The sequence below is a fragment of the Sycon ciliatum genome, chromosome 3 (genome assembly GCF_964019385.1).
Source record: "Sycon ciliatum chromosome 3, ocSycCili1.1, whole genome shotgun sequence".
NCBI lineage: Eukaryota > Metazoa > Porifera > Calcarea > Leucosolenida > Sycettidae > Sycon > Sycon ciliatum.
In genome coordinates this window covers 12,488,580-12,506,858 of record NC_088645.1, presented here as the reverse complement: position 1 = coordinate 12,506,858, position 18,279 = coordinate 12,488,580, and the positions used below count along the sequence as shown (strand labels likewise).

The following is an 18,279-nucleotide window of genomic DNA, read 5'->3' as shown; positions in this document are numbered from 1 at the left end:
GACACGTCTCTAGTCCGCACGTCCGTCTACCGCCGGGTACCTTTCTGACCCATCTAGAGCCGCAACAATTGCCCACTATAATTGGCATTTCTGGCCCCAAAACCCATAATCGATAATCGGCATTGATAGGCATAAAAAAATGTTTGCTTGTCCCAACCTGTCCGGATATAATTATTATCTGTATGTGTAGGGCTCCCTGGTTTTGCTGTCTCAGTATTAAATGAGTGGAGTGTCTGTAATCTGTTCCCACACCAGGCCAAAATAAAATTATGGCGATCCGACGGGCATTGTTTTGCATGCAAGTGTAAATTCGACCATAATAAAATTATTACAATCATGTCATGATTGTATTGATTCAATGATGTTTTGCTCAGATCTGCAGACTGAATTCATGAAGCCAGTGAAGGTTCAGTCCGGCGAGTATCGGTGTCGTAAACCTGGATTGCTGGAACGCACCATGTACCAGTAGATTTACCCAAGGAAACACAATAGATCACAAAAGTCTGTTAGTGCTGGCTACAGACTACAGTAGCAGGCTAGCTTATCATATCCCCAAACAGCCCTGTGCGCGACACTGCGTGGGAGACGATTACTGTACTACTGGTATCGAAGCGGGACTGGATGCTCTCGAGACGATAGCGCAATGACCGGACAAATAATTATCATACCTTTGCGGAGAAGGGTATAACCAACGGCTTTTCCAATGATTCCGGCTGTCTGTAATAACGTCGTATTCTCTGCCAACGTACCATGGATCGCAGTGAACCGTCCATTCTTAGCGACACGCTTGGGGGCTGGACGCTGAGCGGCTGGAGAAAGAGAAGACACGACGGAAATGGCTGCCGCTTGCCTACGCACGAGGCGGGGGAGGACGATTTGAGCACGGGCACTGAACATGAGAATGAACACCAGCAGGCGAACCATGGACATGCTAGCACCACTGAAGGGGATTGGAGGTCTTCCACTGACCTAACCCCCACTACTAGCCTATGTACTAGCAGATATTTGAGTGCGGCTGGAAAGAAAGACGCGCAAATTCACGCTAGGAATTGCTTTATTGTCATGTTTGCCGTGGCGTGCGTTCTGAACGCGTTCTTTGGCCTGGCTTCATTGGAAAGCTCTATCAACTCCGATGGTGGACTCGGTCAGGCGTGCGTTGCACTCTCGTTCTTCCCTTCAGTCGTCACCGTCACATTCCTGCTGCCGTTCCTGCTGCGACGCCTGGGAGCGATCCGTACGGCGCGTTTGTCCATGGTGCCGTGCCTGGGCTACGTTGCGGCTCATTTCCAAGTGCAGCCGGCTAGTCTGCTGACGATGTGCGCGCTGTGGGGAGCGTTTCTGATGATGCAGAACACCTCGGTGACGACCATGGTCACGTGCAGTGCTATCGACTACGCTGCAATCTACAAAGTGCCGGCCGATCGCATGATCTCACGCTTCAGCAGCATCCTCTACCTCGGTCTGATGTCGGCGTTTGTGTTCGGACCGACAATCTCTTCGCTGGTGCTGCACAATCCGCCGAGACCGTCCAACAACATGACGTCCATGTCTAGATCAAGAGAGTGCAATGAGATTAGTGATACGGTGAGTAGGATAGGGTTGTGCTAATGGCGTTGTTCTTCGTTTCCCTTGTCATTGGTTCTGGTTCGCCTCTCCACCCTCCCCCCCCCCCCCTCCCCTCCCTCTCCCCACACGCAGACACAGACATACATACTCCATCCCCCTCCCCCTCCACACTCTACCCCCTCCTCCTCCTCTGCCATCTCTCCCCCTCCGAACTCCATCCTCCTCCACTCCCACCCCCCTCCGCCCTTCACCCCTCCCCGCCTCTACACTCCCTCTCCCTCCACACTTCCTTCTCCTCCCCCCCCCCCCACACTTCGCCCACCCTTCACTCTCCCCTCCACACTTCCTCCCCCCCCCCCCCCACACACACACTTCGTCCACCCTTCACTCTCCCCCTCCATACTTCCTCCCCCCCCCCCCCCCACACACACACTTCGCCCACCCTTCACTCTCCCCCTCCACACTTCCTCTCCCCCCCCCCCCCACACACACACTTCACCCACCCTTCACTCTCCCCCTCCACACTTCCTCTCCCCCTCCCACACACACACACTATTTCATTCCTACTTTATTGCTTGTTCAATGCCTGACTGAAAATCGTGATACAGAGACATCTGTTGACTTGAGCCGTGGTGAGTACATGGCCTTCCTTCACAGCCTGGCGGTGCCCTGACGACCCATGTTTGTAGCGCCTAGGCTCTGTAGCAAGAAGGATGGGCACCCCCTCCCCTAATAATTTTGACCTAGGTTCAGCATACACATAATGACTATGAATGACCTGCACCACCCATCCTACATATATGCGGCCATGCACCCCCATGAAAGGGGGACCAGCTACGACCCTGGTGCAGGTATCATGGCCTACAGTCCGTTTCAAAAAGATTTACAACCCTGGCGATCGCCCGCGGAGTTTGGCGTCTTACCGTATGAGCACTCGAGCGCTGCCTGGAAAAACTCACTGTGAACTCGAAGAAATATTCCGCGCGAAAGCAGGAAAAATGACAACTCACTCACGTTGACACAGTCATGATATGGACGTACGTCTGGTTTACAACAAACGAGTTCTTCCTCGTATCGATAATGGAGTCAGAGAGGACATGTCGAAACGAAAGCGTTGTAAATGTTGACGAGCTGCATGGGTCCGTTTTGTGACCAAAATAGTTTCTTTGAGCTGCGATGCAATTTACTCACCGTGTGACGAAAACGACATCGACACGGACTCATTCCCAAGGCCATGACTTGGCAAAGCTATCCGTGTGACTTCGACGACATTTTGAGAAAAGCAAACGCTTGTGAACGCTGATAGAAGACGGCGTTGACTGCTAAATTCAAATAAATTGGCGATCTTGAAATACTAAAATAAATCTCAAAAAGCTACAGCGCGACGACTTCCATTATAATTCACTCACACCATTGCAGTGTTGTGGGTGTGTTCACATGGCGTGAGCCAGTCAAGTGTCAGTCAGTTTGGCAGGAAGCGCGAGCTGCAACAACAAGTCGTTTGGTGCAGCCACCTTCTTTGTCTTGTACCAGCTTGATCACCAAAACAATGAAAAAAGGTTTGACGTGAGGATAGGTTGGGATTTGAACTCACAACTTCATGGTCAGCAGACAGCATTCATAACCACAAGGCCAAAAAGGAAAGGATAAATCGTGGGTTTCGATAAAAAATCGATACTGGTTTCCTGGGCAAATTGTAAACCATGGGAAAAGGCCGGAAACCTGGCCGAAATTCTAACTCCTTAACGGTTGGTCCAATTGTTCCGAAACCTTCACAGAACAATTTGCCGTGTCCTAACAAGCCATTCTATGTACTTTGTTGTCCAAATTTCCCTTATCTTCATACTTTTTAAGACCCAAACCTGATTGTAAATCTTTTTGAAACAGACTATAGGTGCAAGCTACGTCAGTACAATGGTGGCTTTTGCCGACAAGTGGAAGACCTACATCGCATAGGCGTGACAGTATTCAAGTCAATTCTCTAGTAGTTTCCCGTAGTCCGCTATACTGTATCGGAATGGATGTTCGGGGAAACCAATAGTCTTCACTCATCAATCTGTAACATAACAGAATTCACCAGCTCCTTTTCAGCCACCTGCATAATTATTATCTAATCTGACTAATTTCCCCACACAACCAGCTAGTTATGGTGTCTTTGCTTGCAACAGAAACCCTCACGATATGGGATTGCCTAAAAATGGGCATTTTTTAATATTTTAATTTTTAATTTTTACTAAGTACACAACCCACTCGTTAGAAGGGGAGAAGACAAAAGAATATACAATAACAAAACAGCAGGGAGAGCAGGGGCTGCAACGCAAGCCTGTGGCGGTGAGGCAAGCCCACAACACTGACCTATGGTCTCGGCGTGAGCTTGCGCACCATAGCCTAAAAGAAGGGGGGGATTTAGTGCGAAAAAGACAAGAGAAGGTGAGGTAGAGAGAGAGAGAGATCATAGCCTCTCCTCGGTAACTCAGAAGTAGCGACAAACTCGGCCCCATTTGAAAATAATTTGAACTGTCCACCTCTTCACACTGCGCTCCTGGCCCACATTCACAACACCATATTCCATAGTGAGGAAGTTTGTTCCGTTCTTGGGTAGATGCTCCATCAGTATCCTCCAGACAGCTATTTCACTCATTAAGAGCTCATTAGGAGCAGTGTAGAGAGGTGGACAGTTCAAACTATAGCCTAGCCTCAGGGTGAAACAATAAAACGGGACCTCTTTTCTCGTTTTATTGTTACAAGGCATGCACAGGCTCTTGTTCCCATTTTAATGCTGCGAGTGATGTGCAGGGTTCTATGGTGTAATGGTTAGCACTCTGGACTCTGAATCCAGCGATCCGAGTTCAAATCTCGGTAGAACCTGACTTTTTGGCAAAGTTAGTGCTCTGCAGCATCATGGACAGGAATTGACATAAAAATGGGTGCAGTTTTCACCAACTGCAGCAAGCTCTCGGGTTTTGAAAGTTTTTACCTTGCCATCAGGGTTCTCTCGGCTTCATATTCTTGTCATTGAAAACGAAGTATTCATCTTAGCCAGTTTTTTAAAAATATTTTTTTCCGTTTGTTTTTCCTGGCTTCAATCACATTCGTTTCGGGTTGTAAATGCACAATCATGATGTGCAAGTGTGGATATGCTGTGCCTTGGAAGAGAGACGGTTTTGAATAGGTGCCATGCTTCTGTTGCGACTCGGAGTGTGTGTGTGTGTGTGTGTGTGTGTGTGTGTGTGTGTGTGTGTGTGTGTGTGTGTGTGTGTGTGTGTGTGTGTGTGTGTGTGTGTGTGTGTGTGTGTGTGAGAGAGAGAGAGAGAGAGAGAGAGAGAGAGAGAGAGAGAGAGAGAGAGAGAGAGAGAGAGAGAGAGAGAGAGAGAGAGAGAGAGAGAGAGAGAGAGAGAGAGAGAGAGAGAGAGAATGATGCTGTTTGTCCCACGTGGCTTCCCGGAGCCTGCCTGTGAACTCATTTTGGTTTGGTTTGTTTGTTTCATCTTGCCCTCAGCTGATTCTGGAGCAGAGAGACAAACATGTCCTGCTGTCCGTCTACCTTGCCCTGGTCTTGATTGGGATTCTGATCACGTTTGCAATGCGCACACCGTCCTCAACCTCTATTAAGGCGAGTTGTGCTGACCTGGGCTACGACAGTGGCGGCTGTGTGTACTGATGTACTGTCGTGGACATGGAAATCCAGTCGATTGACCGGGGCCGGCACCCTCAGCGTGTACAGAACGCTGCGTGCAGTGCACATGTTGATTCGATGCGATCAGCACGCTGCAGCGCATAAATGCATGTGTGTACCGCTTATCCACGGCTGCATGGCCAGCGCCCTGGGGCCGCTAGACGTGCGACCGGATTTCCATGTCCACGACATTAGTTAGTGTAGTTGGTGTACAGTATTGTCAGTTTCCGAAGAACTGCACCGGGGTCAGCCTTGTAGCCTGGGCCGTTCTTATTCCCTTGTACAGTAAAAACCGGTAACTAATGACCACCCCTTGGGACCAGAGAAAGCGGTCTTTAGTGGCAGGTGGTCCTTGGTTAGAGGTTTGCACAGCACAAGCATAATGAATGTGAGACCGTCCGTGCCCGGCGAAGTGGTCTGTAGTAGCAGGCTGGTCGCTAGTCACGGTGGTCTTTAGTTACAGGTTGTACTCTACTATACGGTCTAACTGTTATCTTTATTTTCATGAATGGACTGTAGTAGTTCGTGTCTCGTTGAAATTATGCCACGCTGGCCCTGAGATGCATCCCTTCCCCTTTTTTCTTTTGCTCACTTTTTCCTCTCTGTTGCAGGCCAAGCTTGCATCGTCCACGGCCAGTCAACAGATCACAGCCACTCTCCGTCTGGTCGGTAACATCGACCTGCTTCTGCTCATCCCGATTTTCTTTGGAAGTGGACTGCAGAAGGGCTTCATCACGGCGGATTTTACTTCGGTACGTTTGTGTGTGTGTGTGTGCAGAGATCGGGACCGTTCATTCAGCAGATACGTATTCCGATGATGTTGAAGATGACTCCAAGTTTTAGATACTGATAACTTGTAAAAATCTCCTCCATAAAACTTGGAGTCATATTGCTGGTGTGATGAAGTCGGCCAGAGAGCGCATGTGGTGGTGGTGGAATTGGCTTGATTGATAAACAGGCCGAAAACTGCTGCTTAGTAGTACCAAGAGTCCATAACCCCAAGAGTGTGCAGCGCCACGTAAATGTCTGTCACAACTCGTTTTCAACATTACGTCATTTTCATGTAGCTGCGCGTGCAGGCCGCGACATTCGCTACATGAAAATGTACATGAAAATGACGTAATGTTGAAAACGAGTCGTGACAAGACCCAATCGCGCGTTGCAAACTCTTGTTTACGGACTCTTGGTAGTACCTATTGATCTACATTGCCTTTCTCCTATAATCCGTGCAGTTCTTCATCACTCCTTGCCTCGGTGTGGCTTACGTCGGTTATGCTACTGCGACGTTCGGTGCTACAAACATCCTGATGACGTTGCTGCTGCCCGCCATCATGCGGCGCGTCAACAAAGCGGTGCTGGTGGCCGTGATGGCTGCGGTGCAGTCGGTGGTGATGCTCTTTCTCATCTTCTGGCAGCGCACTCGCAACGCGCCGCTTCTCTATAGCCTGGCTGGTGTGTGGGGTGCTGGTGATGCCACCTGGAATATCTGCCAGTGCGGTACGTAGCCAGAACTCTGATTTTTTTTGATTTTTTTAAACTATGTTCACATACCCAGCTCGAAAAGAATAATGAATGACAATGGTACGGAGACTAGGACAAACGTGACAAATAATGAGCAGGCGCTGCACCGAGGCGCAGCAGAATGCTTAGTTGAACACTTTGAAACTTCTGGCACGGACGTTTCATTACGGAATTCAACTGTGTATGAAAGCCCGCTGCAGGTCTACCCTGGTTAGTATGACATCATCGGGTACAAGACAACCCTCATTAGTAGACAATGATCAAAAATCCCCCGACGCCTGAAACGCGTACAATCACGTCCAGATAGTAGATACTACTCGTTTACTAGACAAACTATTTGAAACTCCCGGGGTCATCTACTAACCAGGGTAGGCATGTACAGTGTTTTAAAAGAACGAGGTCGTTTTTGTTGTCTTGGAAATGATGGATCAGGGACTTTCCCGCCACGCGCCTTATCACAGTTAGAGGCTGCTCGATGGCAATTTCTCCGCTCTTCGGCCCTCGCCCGGCCCTGCCGTGCACTTTCCAACCATAGAGCCCTAGCTCCACTGCATTTCCATATAAGACTGATATGATCACTCAATCTGCGGACAGAACTGTTTCGTCCTTTGTGGACTCGTCAGCGCAGCACAGAGGAAATGAGGCCGAACCTGATAGCAATGGAAATAAAAATTTCCAATCAGGCCCGAACGTACCTTGCCAGAGTGCTCAAACTGACAAGTCAGTAAGACTGATATGATCAGTAGAGTAGACCGCTTAGTACATACAGGGTGAATTGTTTTAAAGACGTGTTATTGTGTAGTAGAGTAAAACCTGTCAAGACGACCACTCGGCTAAGGCGACCACCTGTCTTAATAAGAGACCACTGCAGCCAGGACCAAGGGATGCTATTTCCAGTCAAATGACCCTGGGTAAGGAGACCACCTGGTAATGGAGACCATTATGTTGAAGGTCCCTTGAGCGGTCGTCTTAGACAGGTTTCACTGCACGTATTCTTTGACGCACACTAACTCGATTGCAGTGCGTGTGTACTATGCAGCGAATACTTCACCTAGGAAGTACTTTTTCCATGTTCCCTTATGCAGGCAGGCATAGTGGGATGGTCTAAGACCATGATTGAGAAACAGAGGGTACCAGGTTCAAGTCCTGCTTGGAAGCGGAAGGATTTTTTCCAGCCGTGCTGCGACCCACAGTTAATTGGGAACTCGTGGCCTGGCAAGAGGAAAACATGGATGCAGTGAATGGGATTTTCTGTCTTTGACCACATGCTGGTGAGCTGATCTACTCACCTCCCACCGCTTTAGGAGCTGCATCTGCGCCTTGATCCTTGAAGCGTGGTGGCATTCCTACGGATACGGGAAACTCGGCCTCTATAGAAACCGAGTCTCAAGCGAACCGTGAATTTTTTTTTTATGGGTACGTCTTCTAAGGGTTTGAATGTAATATCAGTCAGCAAGCCAAAACCAAGAGTTTGAGTTGAGGAAATTGACTAGTTCCTCAAAACTGTTAGAGTCTCACTTCGCTGACTCAGTGACTATACTCGACCGTGAACATTTTCTTCATTGATACTGCCATATTAGGCTGGTATTGCACTCTTGGCTGAGGAGCGAAATACTGCGGCACGGCATGCATTTACACCTGCCTTTTCAAGGCTGTTATCAAGATGTTCTAAATTGATGCACATGTACTTTGGTGTTAGTGGCGAGGAGAAGGCTGTTATCGAGACGTTCTAAATTGATGCACGTGTACTTTGGTCGTTAGTGGCGAGGAGAAGGCTGTTATCGAGACGTGCTAAATTGATGTACAGTCAGACCTCTCAAGGACGAATACTGATAAGGCGAACTTTCCTTTAGTACGAACTAGGGCCAGTCCTATGGTTGGCCAGACATCATAATATAATCAAGTCAAAATTATTCGTTTACGACGAACTCTGTACGGGGAACTTCCATGAAGACGAACTAATTTCAAGCGTGATTTGAACAAAATCAGTGCGTAGTACGAACTATCGGGCCCCGTGGGTACGCTGGCTGTATTTTTTTCCGATAGTCGAGGCCTCTTGTACTGGCGAAACATGTTACAAGGTGGATGCAATGCTGTCATGAATTCATTGCACATTGTACTTACCTGTTGCTGGGTTATGTTATGGAAAAACATGTTTTACATTTGCCACAGCATGCACCTTCACATAAATACAATCCATATGATATGCATATCAATTTTTTTGTCAGATCGGGATAAGAAGAACTCCGAATAAGACAAGCAAACTTGTTCAGTCCCTTGAGTTCGTCCTAATGAGGTTTGACTGTACATGTGGTTTGGTGTTAGCGGTGAAGAGATGGATGCTTACTGCTTTACAAAACGAAAACATCGAGAAGTGTAAGACTAAGAGGGTTTGCGGGTTTCCTGTGTTTGTTTCTGTTGTGTGCCTTAGTCATGATCGGTATGGCATTTCCGCGAGACCAAGAAGCAGCCAACTCCAACTTCCGTGTGTGGCAAGGTTTGGGATTCGGCATGGCTGCCATGTATAGCCAGAGAATCGGCAAGTGTCTGGAGCAGATGAAGGTCAAGCTAGCATACACCATACTCTACACAGTTTTTGCTGCAGTGACATTCTCTATCCTGGAGGTCAGGCAGAGACGGCTGAGAACTGTACGTGATCACCGCAAGAATAGAACAGATATTGAGCTCGTGCCAACACTCGGGCCTCGTGCCGAGCGCGCAGAAGCGAGTCCTTGATGGAGAAAGAGTGCTGGGGTGACACAATCTTGAATTGATTAGTAATTTATTTTCTTGAATATTCACCAGGGTTACCGTAACGACCCACTTGGGTGGTGAATGCGGGAGACGAGGAACATGAAATCCTATTCTGCAGAACGGACCAAGAAGGGAAGAAGCTGACATTTTCTGCTGGCTGAGCTCCTTGCTCTGTGTTTGATCCGGAGACACCCCTGATTTAGGTACCATTGCCTTTGGGTTATCCGTCATAATAATAATAATAATAAAGAAGCAATCTCGAACTTGAGCTCATCTAATTTATTCCAATCTCGAACACAGATCATTTGTGGCAGATTGCACTTCTGAATTCTGCCTAGCTTTATGGCGACACTATCAAAGCAAGCATTCTATGTTGCTTGGCTGTGACTTTGGTATTGCACGGCTTGCTCTGCCCACAGCCTCACAGGGGGCGTCGGTCATGCTACGGTCACTATGGTATTGGCATTAGCCCCATTTTGCGCCAGCCACCCCATGAATCATTAAAATGCGTTGATTTGGGCTCGAAATTCCCGTTTTTTTTCAAAAATACCTCCGTCCACTGGATAGTGAGCACTTTTTTAAAAGTTTTTACAGCCTGAGTATTGTTTTTAAAGACACCTGTCTATTACATGTATATCAAGTAGTTGAGAAATATTTCATCTTATGTTATTCAGACAAAGTAAGTTATTCGAGAAATTCAATCTCAGACTTTTTCCCATTTTCAACTCCCTCAAGGCCTCAACCTTATGAATAGTTCAAGTTGATATCAGTGTTCGTGTGATTTTTTCACTCGTGCTGCCATCAGCTTTATGGCAGCTACAGTTGTCAATAGTGTGTGTCGTGTCTGTCTGTGCGTGTGTGTGTGTGTGTGTGTGTGTGTGTGTGTGTGTGTGTGTGTGTGTGTGTGTGTGTGTGTGTGTGTGTGTGTGTAATCCCAGCACAAGTTGCTATGTCTAACATAGCTGTTCGCTATCATCGCTTCTGCGATGGGCAGGTCTGAGGTGTGTGTGTGTGTGTGTGTGTGTGTGTGTGTGTGTGTGTGTGCGTGTGTGTGTGTGTCTGTGTGTCTAAAATTAGTGGCGGCCAATTCATCAGCCTTGCAAGCTGTTGAATGGTGTAATCCCAGCACCAGTTGCTACGTCTAACATAGCTGTTCGCTATCATTGCTTCCGCGATGGGCATGTCTGAGTGTATGTGTGTGTGTGTGTGCGCGCGCGCGCGCGTGTGTGTCGTGTCTCTCTGTCTTTCCGTCTGTTGGGGGGGGGGGGTGGGTGGTTGGCTTTCTGTGCACGTTTGTGTACATGACTGGGTGTTCGTCTGGCTTCGCATGCATGTATGTCTGGGGGGGGGGGGGGGGGGGGATGTAGATCATGCATGTAGATCTACACCAGTCACCATGGTGCACATACCTGCTGCGCTGGTGCCTCGCTGCGAAGAGGGCTGATATGAATAATGATAGTGATACACTTAGCGGTTTGATCATACTCATAGCAGGCCTGACAGGGCCAGCGAATGCTGGTCGAAAAGAAATTTCGTGCAGAGTGTTGTTTGATCTGCACGAAGGTCTACAATCTGCCGTTTGCCGTAGATCTATCAAGTGAAGCTGGTGCCAGTCGTCCGATTTCTCTACTACAGATTCTACCAGGAGTACTATCACCCATGGATGCGGGAGAAGCTCTCGATCACTACGCAGAGATGTTTGAAAGGCGAAGCGGTCCTGCGGACTTCATTGATTGAATCACTGAAGACAAGTGATAGTAACTGAGTTCTGGTTTTGAACTTGAAGGGTATCGGTCCGAAATTTCGATGGAGGTTCACGGTCAGCCGTCAATCCTTAGCGATGCGCTTGGTAGTTGTATTCGGAGCAGATGGAGGAAAGGAAAAGGAGACTTTGTCCACGGACATCTGCGCCTAACACAAGATACAGAGTTGGACGCGGAGAACAATGGAGATACAGAACTCCAGAATTCAGACTCTAAATGGTCGACGCATGCCGGCACCGATGAAGGGAAACGAACTAGTTCGCAAGCACTCACGCAAACCAGCGGCAGTACTGCTCAGTCAGTGGATAATGCTAGAAGTCGTGGAGATTTGAATGAAGCAGAGAAAGCGGATGCACAGATTCATGCCCGGAACAGTCTGATTGTCATGTTCGCTGCTGGATGCGTTCTGAACGCCTTCTTCGGTCTGGCCTCACTGGAAAGCTCAATAAACTCCGACGGTGGAGTGGGTCAGATGTGCGTTGCACTCTCCTTCTTCCCGTCCGTGATCAGCGTCACGTTCCTGCTGCCGTTTCTCCTGCGACGCATCGGGGCTATCGCGCTGCTGCGCCTGTCCATGATACCGTGTCTCGGGTACGTAGCAGCGCACTTCAACGTCATCCCGGCCGTACTGCTAACGATGTGTGGCGTGTGGGGAGTGTTTGTCATGATGATCGGCACGTCGGTGACGGTTCTAGCCACGTGCAGCGCTATCGACTACGCTTCCATATACGGCGTGCAGGCTCAGCCGATGATCTCGCGCTTCAGTAGTATTCTCTACCTTGGCTTGGTTTCGGCGTATGTGTTTGGCCCAGCAATCTCCTCGCTGGTCCTTCACAATCCGCCAAGCCCGCCGAACAACACCACTGGCTCAACATCAAGTACAACAGAATGTCATCGGAGCAGTGACGGGGTAAGGTTTGGTAGTTGATGGATGATTCTGCTTTAACAGCATGCATACTATACCCTAGTCTCAATGTATGCACCACTACTGGATTGGTGCATTGTGTACCGGCACATCCAGCTCCAGGGCCGTCGGACACGGTACAGTCACTACGGTATTGACGTACCAGGCACCCCGTGAATCGATAAAGTACCCTGATCTGGGCTCTAAATTTCCACAAATTTCGCCTCAGCAGCTACTCCTCCGCGAGTAAATTGTACTTCCGATGGCTGACCGTACCACACCAAAATACCTTCCAACGCCCCTGAGCTCTGAGACATGTAACCAAACAGCAAGAGCATGTACGGTCGCACTCTTGACCCGCAGTAATGGGGGAGGGTGGGGGGGGGGGGCATTCCTGAAGGTGGCCTCTGCCCAAAAATTCGGATGACTTTCTCCTTTCTTCTTTTTCAGTGAGTTGTGTAGCCCGGAGACCGCTTCCATGCACATGTAAGCAGACAGCAAGAGGATGTACTTCTGTGTTGTCCCACTCATGATCCACAGTGATGGTACCGGTACTAGTATTCAACTTGCCTAGTGATCAATGCAGTGGGCCCGGTCTATGTGTAGGACTCAGTAGGCAGTTCAGCCCCTATATGAGGTTCGCACCCTGTTTAAAGTCCATTGGTCCAAATCCGACAACTATACACAGATCAAACTTGTAATCAACTGTAAGGATGTGTGTGTGTGTGTGTTTGTGCATACGTGCATGCACGTGTGTGTGTGTGTGTGTGTGTGTGTGTGTGTGTGTGTGTGTGTTGGGGGACTGCATTGTGTGCTTGAACACAATCTACTTATGCTTGGTGTCTTCCCCTCTGCCCAGGTCATTCTGCGGGAGAGAGACAAGAACGTGCTGCTGTCCGTGTATCTAGGACTTGTCATGCTGGGAATCCTCCTGACGTTCGGACTGCGCAAAGCGTCGTCAACATCGATTAAGGTGAGTGACTGAATAGGTGGGCTGTTACCCTCTCCTTCATGATGAACACTGAGATATGAGCTTTCCAGCTGACAGTATCTTTTTTTCCTGGATCTGCTGTGTACTTCAGAACATGAGTGGATTGCAGCCTGCATGCAATGGAAGAGGGACGGCTGAGAAAACTCAAGGATAAACATGCATATAAATATCATAGTAAAGAAAAAGGACCAAGAACCTACAAGTTACGCTATAATGTCCACTAACACCACCAGTTACTATATATTTACCCTTGGCTCTCCATCCGAGTCCATATAAACATCAGCCGGTGCATACAATCATGGTCACGGCACAACATGATAAGATAGTCACGCTTGCAGTATGTATTACTTCTAAAAACTGTAGCTGTGAAAGGGGAATACCCTTTTTTCTCTAATAAGAGCCCGGGGTTCTTATTTTTTCAGTAACAGCTCTACCCACGCTACTATTAGAGACTTGGCTCTTATTTCTTCAATTGTCAACTATCAAGCCAACTCCAGTCTATACAGGCATAAACTGACCATATCAAGACTGATTTTTCAACCCTTAACTCAGGAATACATGTATTGTCAAAATAGATGTTTCACAATGGCATTGGCGCCAGGAAGGAAGCAGTAGACCGAAAACCTCTTTACAAATATGTTCTTGGCATGTTGTACTGCTGTTTTATATGCAGTCAATATACTTGTTGCATACTCCAATTGTGACCCGCGCTGTTATTGGAGACTGTGCTCTTATTATTTCAAACCACCATCACCCCGGGTCATTATTGGAGACCTGTGCTTTTATTAGAGAAAGTACGGTACTCATTTTTTGAGATGGTGTTGGTGCTGGAGGAACAACTACACTCTGTGCAAGTGGACGCTGTGCTACCGGCAATTGGACTGTGGTTGATTTATCCGTCCACTTCCCTGTGCATGGATGCAGCAAATGGGATTTTTGGTCTTAGACCCGCCGATTCATACTTCATGTCGCGTACGGGAAAGTCATCGTGCGACCGTTGCGCGATGGCTTTCCCGTACGCGAAATAGTTGAGCTCAGATCAACTTTTTCGCGACGCGACGCTTTCCCGTACGCGAAATGAAGTATGAATCAGGCTTTAGATCTTTGCAGGATGGTGTTGTTCCTACGGATTCTCAAAACTCAGCCTACCTGATTCTCAAGAGAACCGTGAATTTTTTTCCCCTGTGCATTTCCTTTCCTGTACAGGCAAGACTAGCCTCATCCACGGCCAGTCAACAGATCACAGCCACACTCCGTCTTGTCGGGAACATTGACCTGCTGCTGCTCATCCCGATTTTCTTTGGAAGCGGACTGCAGAAGGGTTTCTTCTCTGCGGATTTCACATCGGTGAGTAAGGCAGCTGCTTACTTGATCCCAACAAAAGTGGAACTTTAGTAACGAAATCTTACATAGAAAGTGTTACCCGCTATGCCAAGATACATACAATTCGGCACCGCCTGAAAGCAGCAGATTTCCCCGTGGAGAACGATCTCCAAGCTGCAGGAGGCAGACACGTTTGGATTTACATTGTTGATAAATGTGTCAACCCTGCTCCTTTTTATTAGCTTCAAGGAAGACGCGAACTGCACGTATTATTACAGTATTATTATGCCAGCAGAGACTGTTCAAAGTGTTCTTCGAACTTTCATCTCCCGTGTTTCTTGTTCCTTGCAATGTATCTGCCTGTGTGTGTGTGTGCGTGTGTGTGTGTGTGTGTGTGTGTGTGTGTGTGTGTGTGTGTGTGTGTGTGCATGTATGTGTGTGTGTGTGTGTGTGTATGTGTGTGTATGTGTGTGTGTGTGTGTGTGTGTGTGTGTGTGTGTGTGTGTGTGCATGTGTGCATGTGTGCATGTGTGTGCGTGTGTGTGTGTGTGTGTGTGTGTGTGTGTGTGTGTGTGTGTGTGTGTGTGTGTGCATGATTGTGTAGTTCTTCATCACTCCTTGCCTCGGTGTTGCATACGTCGGCTATGCCACGGCAACGTTTGGCGTTACAAACCTCTTCATCACTCTGCTACTGCCGCGTGTGATGAAACAGGTCAATACAGCCGTGTTAGTTGTTATGATGGCGGGGCTGCAGTGTACCGTGCTGCTCTGGCTCATCTTCTGGTCGCGCACAAGCAACGCACCGCTTCTGTACGGTCTGGCGGCGGTGTGGGGTGTCAGTGACGCTACTTGGAACATATGCACGGCCGGTACGTTGCAATCTGCCTGTGTGCTATTTATTATCATTGTAACTGCAAATGCATGGATGCAGCTTATGCCCCTGTGATTAAACAGTCAAATGTTTCTTCAGACCATTCCTGTTTAGTCCCTCAGACTTACAAATGTCCTTCTGTGTTTATCCCTTGCTTTCAGTTACTGTCGGCATTGTGTTTCCCCGAGACCAAGAAGCAGCCAACTCCAACTTCCGTGTGTGGCAAGGCTTGGGATTCGGCATGGCTGCCATGTATAGCCAGAGAATCGGCAAGTGTCTGGAGCAGATGAAGGTCAAGCTAGCATACACCATACTCTACACAGTTTTTGCTGCAGTGACATTCTCTATCCTGGAGGCCAGGCAGAGACAACGGAGAGCTTTACATGATCGCCGTAAAAATGGAACAGATATTGAGCTCTCGCCCACGCCCAGGCTTCGTGCCGAGAGTGCAGACGCGAGTTCTTGAGGGAGAAAAGAGTGCTGGGGGTGACATGATCTCGAACTGAATTCTAATCTATTTTCTTGAACATTAGCCAGGATTACCTTGATGACCCAGGGGGAGGATGTGGGAAACGAGGAACGTGAAATCCCATTCTGCCATTGGCTGGTTCTCAGTATTCATCTCTATTCAATTATTGGCAGGTAATAAATATGCCAGATGTTGTACCAACATAAAAAATACCGTGATAATAAGTCATGATGGTGCCGGTCTGATCACTGTACTGCGTGTTTAGACCTGCATGCAAACAATAGCCGTTGGACATGCCAGCCGATTAGCTACTTGGCTGTTCAAGCACCAGTGTTGAGTTGTATTGTGCAAGGGTTTCGCATTCAACTCCCTAGTTCTCTCTCTCTCTTCTCCCTCCTTTCGGCTCTCTCTCTCTCTCTCTCTCTCTCTCTCTCTCTCCTCAGGAAACCATGTGGCTAGCTTGGAGCTGGCAGAATGGACTTTGGCGGAGGAACCTTTAGCTCCATGCTACAATGTATCTGGTTGTTTCAGCAGTACATATTCTGCTAGCAACCAATATAAGACAGCATAGTAGTAGTTCTCACTGGACAGGAAGAGCACGATTAATTTAGGAGGGACAGGCTCTAGCTGGGGGTGTACGAGTATAGCTATTAGCACTTCCACGTACATACCGGTAATTTCACTGTGGTCATTAGTGCAAATAGCACCCCCGACCCGAGAAAGAACACTCGACTTCCATTTGTATGCAAGTGACCAACAAAAAACTTGACCGTGGCAAAGATCTGCTCTTCGCACGCACAGGCCTTCCCTTTCACCCTATGGCCTAGCCCTGTACCTGGTACCAAAAATGTAATCCGATGATGTAATCCGATGATGTGGCAATTACTTATGTCGACATCATCCTGTACCACCAGCATAAGCCGCATTCTATTGTTACTGTGTGAAACTTAGCTTGTATTTGTCTCTGTCGTGTCTACCCCCCCCCCCCCCTTGGAGGTTCTCCCCGTTTTCACCGTTCCAAGTAGGAAGGCTGTGTGGGTCTGCGTGTTGGAGAAAGGTTTGAGTTAGCTGTGACGTCAGTAAGTGTCACAGTAATTATACCCTGTCAGTTTGTGCCCATTTGTCGTACTTTCTGGAGGGCTCGATTGGTGGAATGGCACAAGTAACTTTCACCCAATTGTTCTTTCTCTTCCTCCAATTCACATATGCAATTGAACATGTAATTCCTCACATAGTGGTCACATACCTGTATAGTATAGTATAGTATTATTTTACTTTGGAATTCCCAACAGACCCTAAGGTCTTCTTACAGGGTGCCCAAGATGAATGAATTTGTTAAGTTCCTGGCGAAATGAATTGGGGATATGATTTGTGCGAAGGGATTCGGGAAGCGCATTAAAGCGGTCAGCACCAAGGAATGAAATGGATTTGTATAATTTTGTATCCAGCTTGAGCTTGCACAATGGGTAAAGAAAGGGAATTATTGACTTGATCGCGGGTGACTATATCTGTGTGAGCGCAGTCACGGCGAAGGGAGAACATGTCAGAGAGGAGTGAACTGCAGATATTGTGGATGCAACGGAACACGAAGAATATGGACTTTAACATTAATAGTATGATATCTTTTGTCTAAGCTAATTATGCGGCACCTCTCAAGCAAGTATGATGTCCGCGTGAATGTGTCATGCTCAAATATGCATCTAAGTGCTCTCTTACTTATGCGTAGCAGCTGATCTCTCACGTTGTCAACGAGGCAGTGGACGTAGGCAGTGCTGGCGTACTCGAGCTTGCTCTGGACTACTGACAAGTAGAACTGCCTTCTGGCCTGGACCGCAAGGTTCCTCCTTCCACGTCGAAAAGCACCTAGTTTCTTTCCGAATATCTTCCCTGAGGGAATTAACGTGGGCACTGAAACTTAAAGTCGAGTCGAGAGTCAGTCCCAGATACTTAACTTCGTCAGACGGGGCAATAACAGTCGAATCACAGACAATGCTCAGGTTAGGTGAAAGGTATGAGCATCTGCTGTGGATCAGTAGTACTTGGCTCTTGCTGGAAATCAGGAGCAGGCCGAGATCTGTGAGGTGCTGCTTCACCACTGAAAAATCTTCTTCTACTAAAGTAAGACATGAGAATTCGTGGACACTTTCCAGAGGCATACAGGGTGGTGACGTCTGCATAAAGAAGGCATTGGAAACGCAATGGCAGAGTGGGGACAAGTCGAGTGTAGATGCTGAAGAGGGTAGGGCCTAGGACGGAACCCTGGGGGACGCCCCTAGTGCAGGTTCTACAGTCACTTGTGGTTCCGTTCACTTCTACGCGTTGCTGTCGGTGAGACAGATACGACTTAAACCACGCAAGAGCATTTCCACGGATTTTCAGACTGTGAAGGTCATCTATTAGCGTTTGGTGGTGAGCACGGTCAAAGGCTTTGCTCATATCGA

At 48.0% G+C, this 18,279-nt stretch overlaps 2 protein-coding genes and 1 non-coding gene across 3 annotated transcripts; all 3 read left to right on the top strand.

The window, feature by feature from the left end:
• The first annotated feature begins 325 nt into the window (after positions 1–325).
• LOC135811459 (protein unc-93 homolog A-like) lies at positions 326–10,336 on the top strand. The gene is made up of 5 exons (XM_065324700.1): positions 326–1,584; positions 5,066–5,179; positions 5,854–5,994; positions 6,475–6,739; positions 9,195–10,336. The coding sequence occupies exons 1-5, from the start codon at positions 751–753 to the stop codon at positions 9,497–9,499; spliced, it is 1,659 nt and encodes a 552-aa protein (XP_065180772.1). The 5' UTR covers positions 326–750; the 3' UTR covers positions 9,500–10,336.
• Positions 4,363–4,434, top strand: Trnaq-cug (transfer RNA glutamine (anticodon CUG)). Its single transcript has one exon. It is a non-coding gene; the product is annotated as a tRNA-Gln (tRNA).
• A 678-nt stretch (positions 10,337–11,014) lies between the features above and the next one.
• Positions 11,015–16,074, top strand: LOC135811458 (protein unc-93 homolog A-like). The gene is made up of 5 exons (XM_065324699.1): positions 11,015–12,190; positions 13,044–13,157; positions 14,382–14,522; positions 15,103–15,367; positions 15,531–16,074. Exons 1-5 carry the CDS (start codon positions 11,324–11,326, stop codon positions 15,833–15,835), a joined length of 1,692 nt encoding a protein of 563 aa, XP_065180771.1. The 5' UTR covers positions 11,015–11,323; the 3' UTR covers positions 15,836–16,074.
• Positions 16,075–18,279: the final 2,205 nt, after the last annotated feature.